General features: G+C 42.9%; 1 protein-coding gene across 1 annotated transcript in view; it reads left to right on the top strand.

Annotated features, from left to right (window-relative positions):
- The first annotated feature begins 11334 nt into the window (after nt 1–11334).
- LOC133452277 (uncharacterized) overlaps nt 11335–21888 on the top strand; it is a 73803-nt gene continuing 63249 nt past the window's right edge. The window contains exons 1-2 of the mRNA XM_061731497.1: nt 11335–11390; nt 14214–14514. Coding sequence (XP_061587481.1) covers nt 11335–11390; nt 14214–14514 — 357 coding nt within the window. The remainder of the gene's footprint in view (nt 11391–14213; nt 14515–21888) is intronic.

The following is a 21888-nucleotide window of genomic DNA, read 5'->3' as shown; positions in this document are numbered from 1 at the left end:
GACTCACTTGCTGAATATTGTAGTGTATTAGGTTATTCTTCTGAACACATCAAATTACACTCTAGAAGCTTAAAAACAAGTCAGTTTCTATTTAAAAAAAAAAAAATATACATATATATGTATTAAAATGACTCTTTAATATTAGAACAATATGAGATTGCATAGAAAAATAAATAAGAACACTGGCCATTTTTAGCACCTGCAAAGGAATTTGTATAGAATCTCAGATTAGACAATCATGTTATATACATATATTAATGATGATGGTGATTCTATATCATATATTTACATTTAATAACATTAAATAGTTGATTTTGAAGTCGTAAAAAAGACAGAGCTGTCAGTTCCCCCGCTTAGCACGTTCACATTTTGGGGTCCTAAGGCCGTCTGCTATTGGTTGATATTCTTTAAACTACAATCTGATTGGTTCATCAGCTAGAGTTATCCCGCGATTTGCCTGAGGAGAGTGACAATTAAAATACAAGTTTGTGAAAATATATGATCAAATCAGAGCTGCCAACAAATTTTCCCAGACTCTATAGAATTGTTTAATATCACACATAAAAAACTGTGTACTCTATCGATAGGGATCGATCAACAACACGGAAAACGCGTTCGGCCCACCGTCTACCACGACGACGAGTGATTAGCAGACGCATGGACTGGCTAAGGGTTTCATTGATGGTGAAGGAGCAGAGCCGATAGACTGACAGACTGCTGAAGAGCTGCATCCCTCCTGCCAGGCCGGTAGGGGGCTCTCTGTAGCCCATGAAAGACTCTCACCCCACTTGCTGCCCCCCACTGCTACTACACCCACACATTCCCTTTCCACACATTCTGTCACTCATATTCCCCCTAGAATTAAAGCTCAAACCCAGACGTGGGTTTAATGAACTGTGGGTGGGCACTGGAGTCCTGATTTAAGACTTGAAACTTGTGTCAGTCTGAACTGTATGTATGCATATTAATGATTAATTGATATATATATATATGATATATATATATATATATATATATACATACATATATATATATATATATATATATATATATATGTATATGTATATATATATATGTATATATATATATATGTATATATTTATGAGCAACTGAATGAAATCTGATTGATCAATTCATGAACATGATAAGCTATGCACTGTATATAATTTCACTATAAATGTTGTATGTCATTTACTATTTTCTAAATATATGGTACCATTTAAACTGCCATTCAGTCTCTTGTCTACTCCCTCCTTGAGTGACTAAGACTTCTGGTCACTGGATTATTATTATTGTTTCATTTCATATTATACCTGGTAAAGAAAGTTGACCCAGGTGCTACATATATGTTTTGAAAAAGTCATTCAGGATAAATGTCTTTTTCCCAAGCGAACAAGCATTAACAAGTGCAATCCTGATAGAAGCCGGCTCACATTCCTTCCGGAGTGTGTGGCATACTGGCCGAAGATTATGCACATTTACCTCTGCGGGGACGCCGTGAGCGAGCGCGTTGGGTGTGGACGTTCTCCGGAGGAGTGCTGATGGGCCTCAGCCAGGCGTAAACAGGTTCCAGGGATCGCCAAGACACAAAACGGCTGCAGTCATTTGGAAAAGCTGATGCCAGAATCAGATGTCTTGATCCTGGAGTCAGCGACAGAAGGAACTTCAGCCTCACCAGCAGACCACTGCGCCTATCCCAGCGTTTGCGCCGCCCCGGGGGGCGTTGGACAGGAGCGCTCGTATACATGCAAGTATATCCGATAGAAGTGGAGTGGGAGGAAAATTCTTTCCATCGTGATCACGATATCAGAAATCAGAAATCAGAAATCAGAAAAGGGTTTATTGCCAAGTTTTCACACGAGGAATTTGTTATGGTGATTGGTGCAACACAATACAATTATAAAAACAAATATATAAGAGATAAAATAAAATGTATAAACAATAAAAAGTATAAACAATAAAATAAAATGTAGACCAGAAATGTACAAAATGAGGTTTTAAAGTGCCGGGTGAGTCTGTACAAAAGTGACTTAGGAACTTAGGATAGGTAAAAGTATAGACAGAAATGTACAATGAGGTTTGTAAAGTGCCGGATATGAGTCTGTGCAGAAGTTACAGGATTGGAATATTTACGTTAATGTAACGTAGAGTGGGATGGGGGGGCAGTCCGTGGTAGTCGGGGGGAGGGGGGACCGGGGCCTTGTTGACGAGGACATCTGCAGACGGGAAAAAACTGTTCTTGTGGTGTGAGATTTTGGTCCTGATGGACCGCAGCCTCCTGCCAGAGGGAAGAGTCTGGAACAGTTTATGTCCGGGGTGGGAGGGGTCTGCTGCAATCTTTCCTGCACGCTTCAGGGTCCTGGAGGCGTGCAGGTCCTGCAGAGATGGGAGGTTGCAGCCAATCACCTTCTCTGCAGAGCGGATGATACGCTGCAGCTGCTCCTGTCTTTTACAGTGGCTGCAGCGTACCAGATGGTGATGGAGGAGGTGAGGATGGACTCAATGATGGCCGTGTAGAACTGCACCATCATTGTCTTTGGCAGGTTGAATTTCTTCAGCTGCCGCAGGAAGTACATCCTCTGCTGAGCTTTTTTGGTGAGGGAGGTGATGTTCAGCTCCCACTTGAGGTCCTGGGTGATGATGGTCCCCAGGAAGCGGTAGGACTCCACAGTGTCTGCTGGGGAGTCACACAGGGTGAGGGGGGCAGGTTGGGCTGCGTTCCTCCTGTAGTCCACTATCATCTCCACTGTCTTTAGAGCGTTGAGCTCTAGGTTGTTATGACCACACCAGGTCACCAGCTGGTCCACCTCCCACCTGTAGACACCAGGTCACCAGCTGGTCCACCTCCCACCTGTAGGCGGACTCATCACCATCAGATATGAGTCCAATGAGGGTGGTGTCCTCCGCAAACTTCAGGAGCTTGACGGACTGATGACTGGAGGTGCAGCTGTTTGTGTACAGGGAGAAGAGCAGAGGAGAGAGAACGCAGCCTTGAGGGGATCTGGTGCTGATGGTCCGAGGGTCAGAGACATGTTTCCCCAGCTTCACCCACTGCTTCCTGTCAGACAGGAAGTCAGTGATCCACCTGCAGGTGGAGTCAGGCACGTCCAGCTGGGAGAGCTTGTCCTGGAGCAGAGATGGGATGATGGTATTGAAAGCAGAGCTGAAGTCCACGAACAGGATCCTGGCGTAGGTTCCTGTGGAGTCCAGGTGCTGGAGGATGAAGTGCAGGGCCATATTTACAGCATCGTCTACAGACCTGTTGTCTCTGTAGGCGAACTGCAGGGGATCCAGTAGTGGGTCGGTGATCTTCTTGAGGTGTGGCAGCACAAGGCGCTCAAAAGACTTCATGACCACAGAGGTCAGGGCGACGGGTCTGTAGTCGTTAAGTCCTGTGGTCCTTGGTTTTTTTGGGGACAGGTATGATGGTGGAGGTTTTGACGCAGGCTGGCACATGGCATGTCTCCAGGGAGGTGTTAAAGATGTCCGTGAACACCGGAGACAGCTGATCGGCACAGTGCTTCAGGGTGGATGGGGAGACAGAGTCCGGTCCTGCTGCTTTGCCCTAATATGCCAGGTCTTCGTAAGATACACGGATGCTGAGGAGTGACTGTCGATCATAGATCATAAGACATTTAACCTTGCTGGTAACAAACCAGGACAAACTCAGACAAAGACAATAGGGCTGACAGCAGCTCACTGCAGGCCAAACACACTGGCGCCATCACAGAAGCTGCGTCACTAATCACGAGTGACCATGTAAGCATGAAGGTAATACAGCATCAGTAAGTTAAACATTATGACTGAGGTTACAGAAAGTTCATGCACCATTCACAGATCATGAAGTCAAGTAACTTTATTAAGCCACATGATATTCATATTTTAATTCATTTGCTCACAACACACATTGTAACAGTACATGTGTACATCAATATGTGATATAACAATTGTCACTCAGTACAACATTACATATAAATCACTGTCAAATGAGGCTTTCATGCCTGGTGCAAATATGTAAGGATACACAGATGCAAGGGTGCAAGGATGCAAGTATGCAAAGGATGCAAAGAATGTTACATAATGTTACAAAGATGCAAAAATATTCCAGTGATGCAACAACCATAAATGTGGAGATTTTTGACAGTAGTGCTTGACTGCACCAAATACGCATGCGCTTGGTGTGTGTGTGTGTGTGTGTCTGAGGGAGAGTGAGAGAGAGAGAGTGTGTGTTCTGTGTATGCCTGTATCCAGACTGTAAGTATGTCAATCTGTGAGTGTTTGGCCGAACATCTGTGTGCCGCAAATATCACCAAAGCTGCTGTTGTCTGATTGGCTGCTGCCCGCACACGCGCACCCTGCTGCCACTAAGATGTGCACATCAGAGTGAGGGAGAGAAGAAAAAGTGGGGATTATAAAACCGGAAAGACTGGAAAAATAAAGAGGCAGAGAGAGAAACAGCTGACATCCTGAATCATTATTTATGCAGTTGGAACAACAGGTAAGACTAATTCTTCCACTGATTTTCTGTCTTTCTGTATTTTCTTGACTTTGCTCTTGCTGATTGCTGTTTTATGAATCGTCAAACATGCTGACATTACTGCTAAGAACTGAAGTAATGATTCTTCGCGGGACAGGGCACTATTATATTGTCTTCTTCGGGGGCATCTCTAGGGTGTTCTTCATGTCAACACAAGATATATAAATGTTCTATTTCTAGTTATTACTCGAAAGCTGATGACCAAATAGTCTGTTTTATTATCCAGGTCTGAGCAGTACTTACTGATGTTGGGGGATTTGTTGGGGAATTTGTTTTACATCATTCATGGGTGGTATGAGCCAGGGCAAGGTGGAGTCATCATCAAATGATGGGGATGTGTTGCTTTTACTGACAAAATTGATGAAATTATTCCGAGGGAGAGATTAGAAATTGCTGGTTCAGGAGTTAATTCAAGACATACCTCAGGATGTTGCAACAGCTAGTGTCAAGAAGAAACAGAGGACTTATTTCAGAGAGCAAATTTCACTGTTTAAAAGTTGTGGGTTTGTAGAAAGCTGTGTGGACTGTCTCCGGAACTTTCCTTCATGCGTGTAGTCAGCCACGGTGAAAATTGTTTACGTGACACCACGATGGATCCTTGTGATTGGTAAGATGTTTTTTTGTTGTGAGTGACACAAACACCAGGCAATTTAAATTGAAAAAAAGAGAAGAACAAAAAGCGGCCCATCAACATCCAGCTTGTTGATGTGAAAACCAGCAATGACTTGAAATAGTTAACTAATAATAACAATGATTAATAATCAAAGCTGCAAGCAGTGTTGATCGGGCCCTCGCACTCATGGCCACCTGGGTCAATATCACTATAAAAAGTGATTTGAAAAAAACCGAGTGACAGATTTCTCCAGACACCATGTGTTACAGTGTATGTTTTTTTTGTCCTGTCAAAAGGCATCGGATCCTGCAATTTTACTGTCCTAGGACATTCAATGGCGTAGGATGGCGGCTACGTTCAATATCATGACCACGATACGCGACGCAGTCAATAAGGACCCTTATGACAATAATATGTGCAGATTTCATTGTGATTGGATGAACGAAACAGGAAATACAGCACATAATGTGATGAAAAATGTATACCTGACCAAAAGGTGGTGCTATGGAGTTCATCCAAGATTGTCATATCCACTTGTTCAGAATGGAAGCCTGATTAAATGCACATATTTTGGGTCAGATTGGACAAAGTATGTGCAAGTTAGAACAACTTTGATGTTCATGGCGAGACACCGAAATTTGCCTCCCTCTCACAGCGACTCCCTTTGATAAAAATTACAGTTTTCACTGTCAGTCATCGACAATGTCTTAGCTACTGTGTGACCAGGTTTGAGATGTCTCAGCCCATCTCTCTTGGAGCACGAATGCATAGTCGAAGACAATTCCGGATGCCAACAGGTGGCGCTACAGTACAACCGATCCTGAATATTCCACCATAGATGTGTTCAAGCTCAGACTACAATCATAAACCTCAGTTTACACTCTCCTTCATGTCCCCTTTCCACGGCTCGTGACGATGGGACATCGTTCCTTCTCTGACTCCGCCTATGGAACTCTCTACCTGACTACGTCAGGAATGCACCTTCTGTGGAGTACTTTAAAACGGGCTTTAAAACACTTTTTTACAAGCAGGCTTTCCCCTGAACTCTTCCCTTGACCCCTTTTATTCACATATTTTTTTAAATATTTGTTAATTTTTAATTTGTTATCTTTTTGCTGCCCACAACTTTTTATCTTACTTAGTAGCTAGGTTTTGTCTTCGTTTCTTAGTCTTGTTTTTAGTCTTCTTTGTAAAGCGCTCTGAGATCTGTCGCTTCAGGTGAAAAGCGCTATATAAATTGAAATTATTATTAAATTATTATCAGTTGTGGACCAGATCAAAGAATGTATTGCTGAGTTACAGCCAATTGGTGTTTCATGGTGAGCCTTAAAAATGACCTCAAACTTCGCTGCATCATTACGGTCAAGCCCTCTGGTAAAAACTTAAAAGCTTCGCAATTTAGCGTCGGCCATGTGTTTACATTGTACAAACGAAGTTATGAGCCAATCCGATAAAATCTCTAGGAGGAGTTTGTTAAAGTACGAGGGCTGGAAATGACCAGAAGTCATGAAAAATGACATTTTCTGTTCAAAATGCTGGACTTCCTGTGTGAGTTAGAGCATGGGTCCAAGAGACTTTTTTGTAGGACTTTGTCTGATACAATAGACACATAAATGTCATTTCTGTATTTAACACACACACACACACAGCGCACCTTACGAAAAGGCGCCGTCTACACACACATATGGCGCGCCGCCTTACAACAACACACACACACAAGGATACAAGTGTGCGTATTTAAGAATAGAGCGGGAGCAAAACTTTGTTTGATTGTGCTTTATTTAAGTCTTTATTACAATCTTTATTGCATTAATCAAACCCTGTGCTAAATCAACTGTGCCAGTTCCACTTTCTTCGCTGTCAGAGTCACTTTCCGTGCCGTGTGCCCCCCCGGAAATGATGCTGGCTTTTGCGAAAGCTCGAACAACAGTCCCAGCAGACACGTTAGCCCACACATCTACAATCCATCCGCAAACTGTGGCGTAACTTGCCCGGTGCTGCCTTCCACTCTTTGTGAAACTGTGGTCTCCATCGGTCATCCATCGCTCCCACGCCGCTCGCAGCCTCACTTTGAACGGGGGGTTCACACCGACGTCCAGCGGTTGGAATTCCTTTGTCAGACCTCCTGTCAGGACTCAACCCGTCGGGCTTCATCCACAGCCCAATCGTGCGAGCTGCTCGCTCGGTGACGGGCACGAGCCGGGTACGCTCCGACATTCCGACACTCCGGCTCTCTGAACTCTCAGCTGCAGCGCATTAGTTAATTTGTTTATGGAAGTTAAATAAAGGGACTGCCAACAGCTCGTCGCGAGTTCGTCCTGGCTACGTTAGAGAGTATGGATACTGTTATTTTTTTATTTTATTTAAAAAAAGATAACAGTAACCATACTCTCTACCTGTTCTCCTGGTCTCAGCGCGATCAGGCTGCAATGAAGCCCGACGGGCTGAGTCCTGACACCTCCCGGAATAACAGCAAGCGCAGCGTTAATTTGTTTTAATTCTTTTTTCACATTGTCTGTGAGATGGGCACACAGAGTCACAGATCAACAGCGATGGTCATGTGTGAAAAAAACCACCGGGTCGCTGCACATAGACCTGCCTCAGCCACTCTATCATCATCTCTTCATCCATCCAGTCCTTTTCATTTGCCTTAATAACTACGTCCGCAAATCATGCGCAAATCACGCGCCCATACTTCTCCCTTTAACGTTCTCATGGTGGCCTCAATTACGTCCGCCTTACGATAATAATAATAATAATAATAATAATAATAATAATAATAATAATAATAATAATAATAATAATAATACGATAATCATAGGGCGCATGGCCAATTTTGAAAAAAAAAAAGACGTTTATATGTGCCTAATGGTCGCGAAAATACGGTAAATATTTTTTTGCAACACCGGAAGGGTTTGCAAAATTTGGTGAGTTTTCGAGCATGTTAAGGCCTAAAAAAGCGTGCAGAAAAATAATAAGAAAAAGGAAACCTTTTCTGTATACTAATATATACTAATATATCGCCTTCATTCAGGTTTTCTCAGGCGTGTTTTATTTTTTGGGGATTTTTTTCTTCCATATCAGAGCGGGATCATGCTGTACACCCGCTGCTGCGCAGGGGGATTTTTGCGACTTTAGCTTGTTAGCAAAATGCTATCAACATTGCCCTTTGCTTCCACCTGCCTGCGCACCCCCCTCCCCCCTTATGAGCCTGGTCCTGCTCAAGGTTTCTTCCCTCCTAAAGGGGAGTTTTTCTTGCCACTGTTTGGCTTAAGGCTTTTCTCCCACTAGGGGAGTTTTTACCTGCCATTGTTTATGTAATAATTGCTCGGGTCATGTTCTGGGTCTCTGGAAAGCGTTTAGAGACAACATCTGTTGTATTAGACGCTATATATATATATTAGGGGTGTCACGGTACACACAAGTCACGGTTCGGTACGTACCTCGGTTTAGGGGTCACGGTTCGGTACGGGTTCGGTACAACAGAAAAAAAAAATACAAAAAGTCCCAAATGTATAAGACGAGTTTTTTCTTCCTTTATTTTGATCATAGCATTTGAAAGTTAAAGTTTGTTCAATTGGCTACAAAACTAAAAAGCATCTCTTATTAAAGTGTAAAATAAATAGAATAAAACATTTAACTTGTGCATTAGTGTTTTAAATTTTTTATGTTTTTTTATGTGAGCGCGGGATGGGACATTGTAACGAGGCTCGAGCACTTTTAATAAATACTTGAACCCGGGCTCCTCTACTGCTTCATATGGGCAGAGCCGTCTGGGGGCGGAGCATTCTCCATGGGCCCTTATGATAGTCATTTTAACGTTCAACAACACCTCATCCTACCCATCAAACAACATTTATTCTCACTTTTATTGAGCCAAGCCTATAGGCCTATGAGTAAAGTCACAAACTTGTTCAGAAGAACACACACACACACACACACACACACACACACACACACACACACACACACACACACACACACACACACACACACACACACGCGCGCACGCTCACACACACACACACGCTCACACACACGCTCACACACACGCTCACACACACGCTCACATACACACACACACACACACACACACACACACACACACACACACACACACACACACACACACACACACACACACAGCGCTGAAAACTCAGTCACGGACTGACTCAGTTCCATCTTTGATTCAGCTTAAATACAAAAAAACATAACTGGTCTAAATTACACAATCTATTTAGATAGATAGACACAGCAGTCTATAACATCATTTCTGAGCTCTATAACAGAGAATAGACTCGGCGGTCTAGTTGACAACAACACAAAGCTCATTCAAATAGGCAGGTGGTCAAGGCTACAAAACATTCTGGTAAAGAAATTATTTATGAAGGTTACACTGACTCACCAACGGTAGTTGACTCTTCCATAACCCAAAATAATCCAGGTAACGTGGAAAACGGGGTAACATTCAAAACTTTGTACAAATTTAGTCCTCTTAAACTTTAGCGCTAATCTCCTTCACGGCAAATTTGCTGTGACTGTTAAGGCTGATTTATGGTACTGCGTTACACCAACGCAGCGCCTACGGCGAAGGTTGTGCGTCGCTGCATAACCTCGCCGTAGACTGCGCCGTACCCTATGACGTATGCTCTGCGTCGTTTTAACGCAGAACCATAAATCAGGCTTTTTAAATCAGGCCCAATCCGCGTTGGCTCACGGCCCTGATGCGTTCAGGACAGTTGTAAATTAAGAATTAGAACATTTTATCGTTATTATAGCCTACAATTTATGATGATATATGAATTGCACATATATTTATTGATATGCACAGACTAGCACACATTTAGGTCTGTAATAGAACGTGACTTTTGATATTTATAAGGGGGAAAAAAAACGATGATTGATTTTTTTTTTTTTAACTCAGTCAGACGTATTCGCCGTATGACTGCGTGCACCGAACCGTGACGCCCGTACCGTGACGGGACGGGACGAATACAAATACCGTTACACCCCTAATATATATATATATATATATATATATATATATATATATATATATATATATATATATATATATATATATATATATATATATATATATATATATATACATACATACATACATTTATATATATATATATATATATATATATATATATATATATATATATATAAATGTATGTATGTATGTATATATATATATATATATATATACATACATACATACATTTATATATATATATATATATATATATATATATATGTATATATATATATATAAAACTAGTAACTTTGATGATTTGTATTCCACTTTTGTAATAATTTGAAACATTTTGTCAGAGTCCCTGATACTGGTAATCATTTTGCTAGCTGAAGACCCACCATGTGCTCATTAAAAGCTATGAGAAGCAATAAATGTCCACCATGTCATGGTACATCCCGTCTTTGGTGGACACATCTACATTTCTAAATAAACATCTAAATAAACAGTCTGATAACACAGCAGCAGACATCTAAAGCCAATAAACAACTTAAAACAGCAGCAGAAATGATACAAAAAATAAATTCCATGGTCAAATTGTCCATATAATACCCATCCCTACAAGTTAAGCATCGTTGAAAGAGAGGCAAAAGAGAGGGGCCAAGGCTGCAGAAACTGGCAGAAAGTCTTTTTGCAGTGTTCTGAAGAGGGAGTTTAGTTGCAGTGTCATATTGATTGAATCTATGTGTTAACAGATGAAACTATTCCAATGGTCAATAGTTTTCTGTTTTAAACAAAATCATTTGTTCTCTTTTAGTTTACTTCTGTCAACGCTGCCATGACAATGTCCATCCTGTCACACTCACGTTTTGATAAATAAACAAATTATTGTCATAAATTAGAAATATCTTTCATGTTGTGAAATGGTTGTTTTGGTGAACAAAAAGCACCTTTGGTTGAAAGTTTCAATGAATATATTTCCAGTCAGGTTTTAAACCAAAAAGTTATGTGCAACTGTCAGTCACAGACTCATTAGTTACAAGAGATTCGTTGGATTTGATACAACAAAGTAAATCAAAACAACTACAAAATGTGGTTGATGAAGCTGAAAATGCCTCCTTGGGGGCCAAGCATGTAGCAAGAATTGGCTCTGACTCAAAACAACCAAAGATTCGGTTGATAACCATTCGTAACACCCAGAAAATGACTGAGCAGGCGAAGTCAACACTGTCCCTGCACCGTAAACCCGAACTGGGAAGGTTTGTGAAAGAAAAGTAGTTGCAAATACTGTGAAAGATTTGAAACGTTTTTTTCACTTATATTTCAATTTCACAGGACTTCATTATTTTTATTTTCTATTATAGCACAACTGAAATAATTTGATGATAATTTTTTGATGTCAAGCCCCGCCTCTTTTCTTTGTCGTATTGTTTCAGAAACTCCACCATGTTACTTTTTCAGCTTTTTCAATCCTTCATGTTACTTAAGAAACTGAGCAGGTTTTCTTAAAAAAGCGCAGCTATACTGCCCGTTCACGTATTTTTTTAGGAAACATATCGTGACATGCAGCAGTTTCTGGCCTTGATCAGCTAACTGTCATGCTAACGGCACTTACTGCCATCGTATCAACTTTCTCTTTGGGCGCATTTATTTACGGATGCTTCACTTGTCACATCACCAAACCTTCGGCGTTTGTATGTAACAAGCATTTCAGAGCTAGCATGCTCTGTCTCATTGCAGAAACAGATGTAACAGCCGAAAACCATATTTTTAATGCAGTTTTCTTTGCAGCTCCAACAGTTGCGGCATTCTGCATGTGCTTAAAGGGATTTTTAATGACTATGAAAACTGCATGTTTTAAAGACTTATGACTTGATAGTAACTTGGTATTGAAATAAGTTGAGATAATTGAAATAATTTAAACGTGCCTTCTCTGAAGATATGCATTTTGTTATTTAGTGCTTTCGAGAGACCCAGAACATGACCACCGAGCAATTACTATATAAAGAATGGCAAGTAAAAACTCCCCTTTAAGAGAAAAGAAAACTAGATCAGGACCTGGATCATAAGAGGGGGGGGGACTGCAGGTCCGCAGATCATGTTGGTGCCCCCCTGCAGCGTAGCTCTGTAGCAGACTATTTAGGATGGACGTCTATTTAAACCCAGCTGCTACAGTCTTGTCCTGTAGCTACAAGTAAACCGCTTTTGCACTAGTCCCGCCTCCGCCCGGCTCGGCGCGGCGCGGCTTGTCGCGGCTCCACCCGTTTTGTCCCCGTTTGTTTTTCCACAGCCAGGTGAGAAGTGGGGGGGTTGGGGTGAAGCGGCTGTGACGTACTCTATTGCGCAACCCGTTTGTTTGTGTCGGCGCTGATGAGAAATCAGCTGGAGCTGCGAGCGGCTGAGAAAAAAACAGCCCGTCTACATCCCTTTTTTAATTTTCTCGTCAGCCGCCAGACGTTATGAACATCTGCACCTCAGAGTTGGATCACCAAACAGACTTTTGTGCTGTATAATAAAATCCCTGCGAGCCACGAGTCGCCTCGCGCTGACTCCCGCTTCCTGATTCAAACGTTTGACGGCCTCGCCCCCCGACCAATCAGGGGCCTGTAGTTTGATGACGGCCCCGCCCCCCGACGGTGGCGAGGTGGATAGTGACCTCAGAAATAGTCCCGGCTCAGCCCGGATAGAACCTCGCCAGAATGGTTACAGAAAATGTATCTGCTTTGAGCGGCTCGGCCCGCCTCAGCCCCTAGTGCAAAAGCGCAAGACGGGGCCGTGGCGGGTAGAAGCGAGCTGAAGTGGGACTAGTGGAAAAGGGCCAAAAGGTAGGAACAAAAGGTACTATTTAGGTCTTGCAAAACGCGGTTTTGGGCTTTATACGCAAGTAATAAAATCTTGAATTGGGTTCTGAGTTTTACAGGGAGACAATGGAGGGAGGCTAACACTGGAAAGACGTGGTCTCTCTTGTTGATTCCTCTCACCATTTGCCCGCTGCATTTTGGATCAGCTGGAGGATATTCAGAGAATTACTTGGACATCCTGCTAATAACACATTACAGTAATCTAGCCTAGAAGATACAAACGTGTAAATCCGTTATTCCGCATCATTCTGCGAGAGGATGTTACTAATCTTGTGAAATTACGGAGATGGAAAAAACGCTGTTTTACAAACCTGATTATTATACAAATTATACAAATTATACAAATCCTGATAAAAAATAACACCAAGGCTTCTCACAGTTGTACTGGACGCTATCGCAACACCATCTAATCCCTTCCTGAGGTGTTTGAGACCAAAAATAATAACTCCTGGATTTACTCACTTTAACCTTTATTATTTATTATTAAATATTATTATTAATTAATAATTAAATTAACCTGCACCTGCATGGTTGGTCTTATTTATTCTAATTTTGAACATTGCTATTGGCTATATCATGCAAGTACAGTCTTGTAATCAGTTTGAAAATGCTTCAATGATATAATTATTAAAATTTAAAAAATTAAGTTATCTAAAGGGAAATATCTTAGAATTTAAAGTTAATTAAATTGTGGTACATAAAATATGAAGTGAAATATACTTGTTTTAAATTAATTGTAAGAACTTTAAGTACAAACTCAAAAACAACTTAATAATATGTCTTTAAAATTTCAGTCAAATTCATTTACAAACATTTTTTCTTCAACTTAAGACTTTAAGTTGACAGTAATTTTGGATGAAAATAGTTGTTTTTTTTATCTGTAGTGAAATGAATTGATTAGGTTTTACAATTATAATTCTGCTCAGATGATGCAGAATATTCCACTTTGGTCCTGAGTGGCTTTTCGGCCCCTATGCATTTTCATAATAAGAAACAGGGGCAGAATAAAAACGCCAAAGTGGAAAAACTGACTGTGCAAATCAAATGACTTTGAGCTTTTATGGGGGGCGGAGATATCCTACTGTGAACGGCAAAGGAAGGAGAAAACAACGCTCTGCCAATACAAATGTATCTCTTCTGCTCTAATTCACACACAGTTTAACAGTACAGGTCGATATACTGTATCCGTCCTGTCCGTGTGGGTCGGTCCGCCCCGTCCAGCCTCGATGCGTCCAGCCCCCGTGCGTCCAGCCCCCGTGCGTCCAGCCTCGGTGCGTCCAGCCCCCGTGCGTCCAGCCCCCGTGCGTCCAGCCCCCGTGCGTCCAGCCCCGGTGCATCCAGCCTCCGTGCGTCCAGCCTCCGTGCGTCCAGCCCCGGTGCGTCCAGCCTCCGTGCATCCCTCCCCGCTGGCCGCGCGGCTGCAGAGCTGCGGCGGGGGAGAGGAGCGGGGGAGAGGAGCGGGACGCGGCGCTGCGGCTGCCTGGATATGATTTCGTTTTGGCTGCTGTGCTGGAAGCTGTTGGTAGGTCATCATTTAAACAGCAACAAACATTTTCTTGTGAACGTAATGTATAAGAAGGGTTTCTAACTTAATACATAGGCTAATATCTAAAAATGCGTTCCTAGATTACCTGTCATGTTTATGTGTGCGTGCTCGCGCGAGTTTAAGTGCGCGTAATATGCTCTGTTACATAACACGTGCATTGCCGCTCACAGTTTAGCACATCTTTGTCTGAGCCCAACCAATGACAGCAACGAAATGTTACCTTTCACAACTAAGATGGATGGCGAGGCATAAAATAACAGATATTTTCAGCAACTATGTTCCTAACGAACAGAACCGAACAGAGCAGAATAAAATAGAACATAACATGATGAAATAGAACAGAACACAATAGAATGAAATATAACAGAACAGATCAGAATAGAATAGAATAGAATAGAACAGTAGAGCACTATGGCTAAAGCTCCACATAGAGACATTCACAGAGGTGTCTGGTAAAGTAATGCAGATGTTGCCGTCTGCAGCTGTTGATGGGAAACAACAACATGTTCTGGGTCTCTGGAAAGCGCCTAGAGACAACTTCTGTTGTAATAGACGCTATATAAATAAAATGAATTGAATTCAAACAGAGGTTTGACATATGAAGCAAATTTGTTTCGCAAGGCGGTTTAATTCTTTGTGAAAATGATAGTTAATACGTTACTGAGGTTTAAACAGACCTGTAGCTTTGCAAAGGCAATTGAAATTCAGGATGAGGATGGAGATTTCACAATGTAGCTTGTTCAAATCCAGCCAGCCAGTGATGAGAAGCATGGGTAACAGCTCACACCTGCTGTGTTGCTAATCCAGTTTGTCTCCATTTGCTATAAGTGGTCGAATGATTACAGATTTACATGAATGTGCACAGCTGTGATGTTCTTGACATATGTGCTCACAATCATGTATCAGTAGTAAAATAGTTTAATTTTACCTTGGTACATTAAACAACAGGCTTTCAAATCAGGCTCTTGCATAAAAACATTAAGATTATCAAAAATGGAAATCTGACTTGAGGAGGAGTCGCAGTTCTCAGTTTGGCAGAAGTAAGTCAGAGCACAGCCAAGAGGAACAGAGAAGAGGTCGTTCCAGCCACAACCTCCGCCCCCAGGGCCCAATCTGGATCTCCAGCCACCACAAACACAGCCAAAGGGTGGGGGCCAAGGCCCCTCGCGCACCAAACCATGCCCCGAAACAGGGAGCAAGAGGAAACAGGTCATAGCCCTTCAGGAGAGTGGACTGGACACAAAACATTTGGGATGAAAGGGAAGGGGGTATATGGGCAGACTATGTACAGACTAATTCCATGTTGGAATGAGGAGAAAGATACTATTAGACCGTCTATTAGAACAGAAGTTGTCTCTAGGCGCTTTCCAGAGACCAAGAACATAACCCCCGAGCAATTAATACATAAACATAACATAAACATAACAGCTCTGGCCTGAAAACATGCACAAAAGAGAACCAGAGGGGGCAGACCAGAACAACAAACAAGAACATTTGACAACAATGATAGTTATGAGATACTTATAATTAATAAATGAGAAAGGAAGAGAAGAAGAGGAGAGAAGGAGGGGTGATGGGCACCGCTCAGTGGATCATGTTGGTACCTCCCTGCAGCGTAGGTTTATAGCAACATAACTACAACAAAGCTATGTTTGAGACAAACTATTATAGTCTTGGTCTATAGCTGCAGCTACGACTACTGGTCCTAGCACACTAGACTTTACACTAACTAGAGGTTTACTAAACACTAACTATAGGCTTTACTAAAGAAAGGTTTTAAGTTTGGTTTTAAAGGTGGAAGTTGGTTCCATAGTAATAGTGCCTGATAGCAGAATGCCAGCTGTCCAAATCTACAGTTTGTACTGTCAAATGTGAGACAGGAGAACCAGATGCGTACACGAAACCCAGAAGGGGAAAGGGGATGGAGAGAGTGAAAGTATTTTTTGTTTGATTGGAGTGGGTCCGTCAAAGGTTGAGTGAAGCAGCACACACTGGCACAGGCTGGAGCTGGGGTTGGCAGGTATGGGTAGAATGTTCCGGGCCAGTAGGGGTAGTTGTCGGGTCAAACAGGTTGGATCAAGCACTGGGATCAGTTGAGGGAAGCCAACGAACAGGAACATGGTGAATCGCAGACAAACTGACACTGAATGTCTGGAAACGCTGCAGCACAAGTTCTGACTCAGACCAGAAGGAGAGTACACTGGCTACCTGTTAGTTTTTGTGTTGATTTTAAAGTTATTTTAGGCCGTGCAGCCTGGGGCGCCTTTTGGCGGTGCTGGACTCCTCCGGGGAGGGGGAAACGGTGCGTGATTGTGTGTCTGTGTCGGTGAGAATGCGGTATGGAAGGGTCCTGCCATGGAGGATTCGGGCCTCCATTGGCAGGACATCAAAACTTAATAATTTATCATTATTATATTATACAAAGATGGTTATTATTATTATTATTATTATTATTAGTAGTAGTATTATTATTATGTATAGTATATCATATTATTATTAGTATAGATATCGGATAGTTGAATGGATGAATGAATGGGATGCCTGGGTCTGGGGCCCTCCGTTGTCGGGCCTGCACGGGTGTCGCCTTGTTGGGGGGTTCCCTCTCTCCGGGCCCGTCTCCGGTCCTCCCCGCTGCCTCTGCGGCGGGGCGCCCCTCTGGTCTTGGAGGGCCACTTTCGTGGGGGACGGGTGCGCCTGCCCGCGTCGGCGGCCGGGGCGGCTCTGTCTCTCCGGGCGGGCTGGCCCCCTGCCGGGTGGGGGTCGTTGGCCTGAGGGGTGGGGGCCTCCTGGCCGTGTGTCCGGCCCGGACCGGGTGGCCGGGGATTGCCTGGGTCGCGGTCCGCCGACGCGGGATCCCTGGCTGCTTCTTCCCGCGCCGTGGGGGCCCCGCCCGCGGGGGGGGGGCCTCGCAGGCGGTGGGTTGCCTCCCTCCTACTTCTCCCCTCTGTGGGGTTGCCGGTGGCCTGGGTTCCGGGCTCTTCCGTGTCGGCCTCTGGTCTCGCGGGTGGCGGGGTTGCTCCCCCCCCTCCCCCACTATAGATACACTTCAGGTGGAACTTTGTTTGGTTTATTACACACACACACACACACACACACACACACACACACACACACACACACACACACACACACACACACACACACACACACACACACACACACACACACACACACACACACACACACACACAAACACACACACACACACACACACACACACACACATATAGTCACTTAGTCACATGCATACACACACACACACACACACACACACACACACACACACACACACACACACACACACACACACACACACGCATGATCATATACATACACACACACATAGACACTGGCTTGTTCACCTGCATGCTGGCTCTCTAGTTTTTGGGTTTAGGTAGCGGTAGCGATAGCTTAGCTCAGACTGCGACGATCAGATCTCAAGATTTAGGTCGATTGCTGTTATTGTTTTGGTTGGCTCCGTGCCAGTTTCGTGCTTTTTTTGTGGTTTTTTGTTGCAGATTTCCAGTGCTTGACTTGTGTCTCCGTGTGTTCCTGCTTCCTGGAAAAAAAAAAAAAAAAAAAAACACTGGGTTTGTATGTGTATATTTATGTATGTGTACGCATATGTGTGCGTATATATATGTATATATATTAAATATAGTAATAATGAAAATATATATACTTTTGGTTTCTACCGTCATGGTATCAATCATTAATATGTGTGCAGACAAGGTAAAAAAAAAAAAAAAAAAAAAGTTATTTTATTAGTTTATAAGCGCTTCATGGGCTTGCACCAGAGTATATTTCAGAGATTTTTTTATTCTATGAACCAGGAAGGAACTCAGATCCTCTGGCTCTTCCTTTTTAGCTGATCCACAGAGTAGAACTAAAACATTGGGTGATGCTGCTTTAGCCACTATGCTCCACCCCCCCTTTTCCCAGTCGAGAACCATGGCCTCGGTTTTGGAGGTGCTGATTCTCATCCCCGCCACGTCGCACTTGGCCTCAAACTGCCCCAGCCATCCTGAAGGTCCCGTTCCGATGAAGCCAACAGGACAACGTCATCTGCAAAAAGCAGAGACGAAATCCTCTGGTTCCCAAACCGGATCCCCTCCGGCCCCTGGCTATGCCTAGAAATCCTGTCCATAAAAATTATGAACAGGACCGGTGAAAAAAGGGCAGCCCTGCCGGAGTTCAACATGCATTGGGAACAAGTCTGACCTACTGCCAGCTATGCGAACCAGACTCCTGCTACGATCATACAGAGACCGGACAGCCCTAAATAGAAGGCCCCCGGACTCCATACTCACTGAGTGCCCCCCACAGAATGGCACGAGGGACACGGTCAAATGCCTTCTCCAGATCCACAAAACACATGTAGACTGGTTGGGAAAATTCCCATGAACCCTCAAGCACCCTGCGGAGGGTGTAGAGTGTTAGGTTCCTAAATCAACATACATCAATTAATAACTTAGGAAAGACACAGAGACAGGTAGAAATGATTTTCAGGCCTTCTGCGCAGAAGGGAAGCAAAGTCGGAGCCCTGTCGAGCAACATGGCTCTCTGGCTCTCAACGAAATGCTTGCTGGGTCCTTCTTTGCAGGAGGTATTTATTTGAGAAACCGACAGGCATCGGCTATGTTAAAACAACCAATGGTAGACAGTGGATGGACAATGGTAGGAAACAAACAGATAAACAGGACATTTCAGTTGAAGAACAACTAATCTTATGGTATGCAGAGCAAACAGACATCCTTTCTGTTGAGGGTGTTCCAACAGACTTGTCTAACTGACCATGAGACAGTTGTGGACCAGCCCAAACCCCTGAGCAGTTTAGGGAGTGGCTGTTGTAACTGGTAACATATGATAAGCAATTGTCTAAAACACAGTCAGCTCTTCAAGCTGACCCGATTCTGATTGTTTCATAATGACAACTTAATTCAAAAGAGTTGATTAACCTCACATTTCCCTCCTCTTGTCATTTTGAAACTTCACAGCACCCAAAATAAAATACTCCAATGTCATCGTAAACATACAGGTAATGAAAACACAGAGAAGTACAAAGACAGTGATGAACGGAATCGTAATCTCAGTCATTATGTCAGCATGACTCAGTAATGAAAAAGTCTCTTCCATTCCTCGGACTCCTCTCCTAGTTTGTTGTCGCAAGTCAGTTTGGCTAGTCTTCTTCTTCAGGCCGTGGCTGGTGAGATAGGCATCAGTTGATTTCTTCAGTGGACAAAGGTTTGAATACCGTCCGACTTCCCGCCTACTCAGGGCCTGGAACATTTCTCCGCTAGCTTTCACTGCAACTGGTGAACTCAGTAGATCGTTCAGCAGCCTTTACTGCTGTCGGTGTCCTGATCTTGGACAGCAAAAAGGCCCGTCCTTACGGGGTGATGACCTTTCACCACTCGACTCAGGATCTGGTCACCCATTTCAGCAGTTCCTGCTTAGGAGAGGGAGAGGAAGAAAACAGCAGCCCACAAGAACTTTTGAACATTCTCATGTACATTCCGACTAATGGCCGTCATTCAGGCCATGGCTTTCTTGAGCCTTAACTTAACAGGCCATTAGTTCACTCCAAGAATGAAATCCATATGGATAACTCCAAAAAGGATAGGTCCTTTCGGGACACTGACCTCTTTTAGGCCTCATATTGCCTTACATGTTGTATCTGCAACATGTCGGAAAGCTCCTACAAAAAATCTTTAAAGGGTATTTAGTATTTAATCCTCATGATGTATCATATCTACATACCCTTACTCCCTCCTGTTTGAGCCATAGAAACTCCCTTTGGCTCAACTTAGCCACCAGGGGGAACAGATTCCTTGGAAGCACCAGTTTGCTTCGCACCACACAAAGGCCTTCTGAAGTTACAGTAGCTAGTTGTAATAGCACCTTCATTTAGCCAAATGCTTTTCTCTCTTTGCAAGAGCATTGTTTCGCATGTCTACAGGATAGGGGGTCGGTTATCTCTATGTCCCTCAGATCCCCCAGATCCCCCCTCCCATCACCAGATTAGATGGGGCAAAAACCCTGTTAAATTCTGTCTTCTACCTGAGTCAAGGACCACAGAACTCTTCTTATTTCAAAATGTTCTTATTTCAACCCAAGTGGGTTATGGTCTTATTAAAGTAACACCACACAAACTGTCAGTGCAGCAACTCTCCTGCAACGTAAACAGCAGTCTTCAGTGAACTTATATATATATAAACAATAAGTCATTGTCACAAAACATCGGACTGAAAGGAAGCATTCTATCAAATAATGCCTTCTCAACTGTTGTTGAGCTCTATTTTCCCCAAATCAAAAAGAAATGCCAGAAAATTGTCAGGAAATTGTCAGAAAATTGTCTCTAGATGAATCATATAGTCTTCAGGTGATTCTTAATCTTCTGTTTGCATGCTACAACGCAAATGCATGCTCTTCTATGAAGACTCATAGAAGTCTTAAGAAAATTGTGGGATAAATTCCCATGCGTAAACTACACATAGACAAAAAAACCCACTAACATTAAACACACACTTCAGATCATCTATATGTGGGTTTGTGTATCAGTGCATATGTGTAAATTATTTCTCCTCAAACTACACTAACCAAACTCAATTGGTGCACTTCAAATGAACTCCCAACCTAAATGGTAGCAACACTGATCACAAATGTACACATTTTCAGTGTGAATAAGCTAGTATGCACTCAGAGTTTTTCTTTTCTAAAAAGATTGTTCAACCGGTTTGTTTCTCCTCCATACAACCCTTTCTGTGTAAAATATCACTGACATACAATTGGCAGTAGGCTCATGAACACACCCTTCCACTGTATTCTAAAAATACAGCGGTGCTCACAGAGTAAGGACAAATGATTGATTTGTTTCACATTCATGTAACAGTCAACCCAATCATGCACAGCTCATACTCGCAAATGGCAAGAATCACATTTTCATACAATCCGAGTCAAATACAGTGTTACAAAGGTAATCTGCAAATTAAATGGCGAATTAACCCAATTTGAAAATTCTATGATTCTATGCCTTCATTCAGGGCTTAGAATGATAGAACAAACTATATTTCTCCAATTCTCTGTTTTTTTTTCAAGAGAAGAGCTTCACCTCTGAAAACCCCCTTTCTTCCAGCAAACAAAAAGTTCTCCCTATCAGCATACACAGCCTTGCAGCCGCTCGTAAAACGGAGCATGCTTTCACGCACACAAAGACACACAGCTGCAATCGTTTGTATCATTTTAACAAAACCTTCATACCAGCTAAGCATCTTTTAGAGATTATTTAGGCATACGTTTCAGCTTAACCGCGCGTTGGCTATTTTTCGCCAGTTATTTTCCTTCTTAAGT

This window comes from Cololabis saira, chromosome 10 (assembly GCF_033807715.1).
Source record: "Cololabis saira isolate AMF1-May2022 chromosome 10, fColSai1.1, whole genome shotgun sequence".
NCBI classification, from domain to species: Eukaryota; Metazoa; Chordata; class Actinopteri; order Beloniformes; family Belonidae; genus Cololabis; species Cololabis saira.
This window is presented reverse-complemented; position numbering and strand designations above follow the sequence as displayed.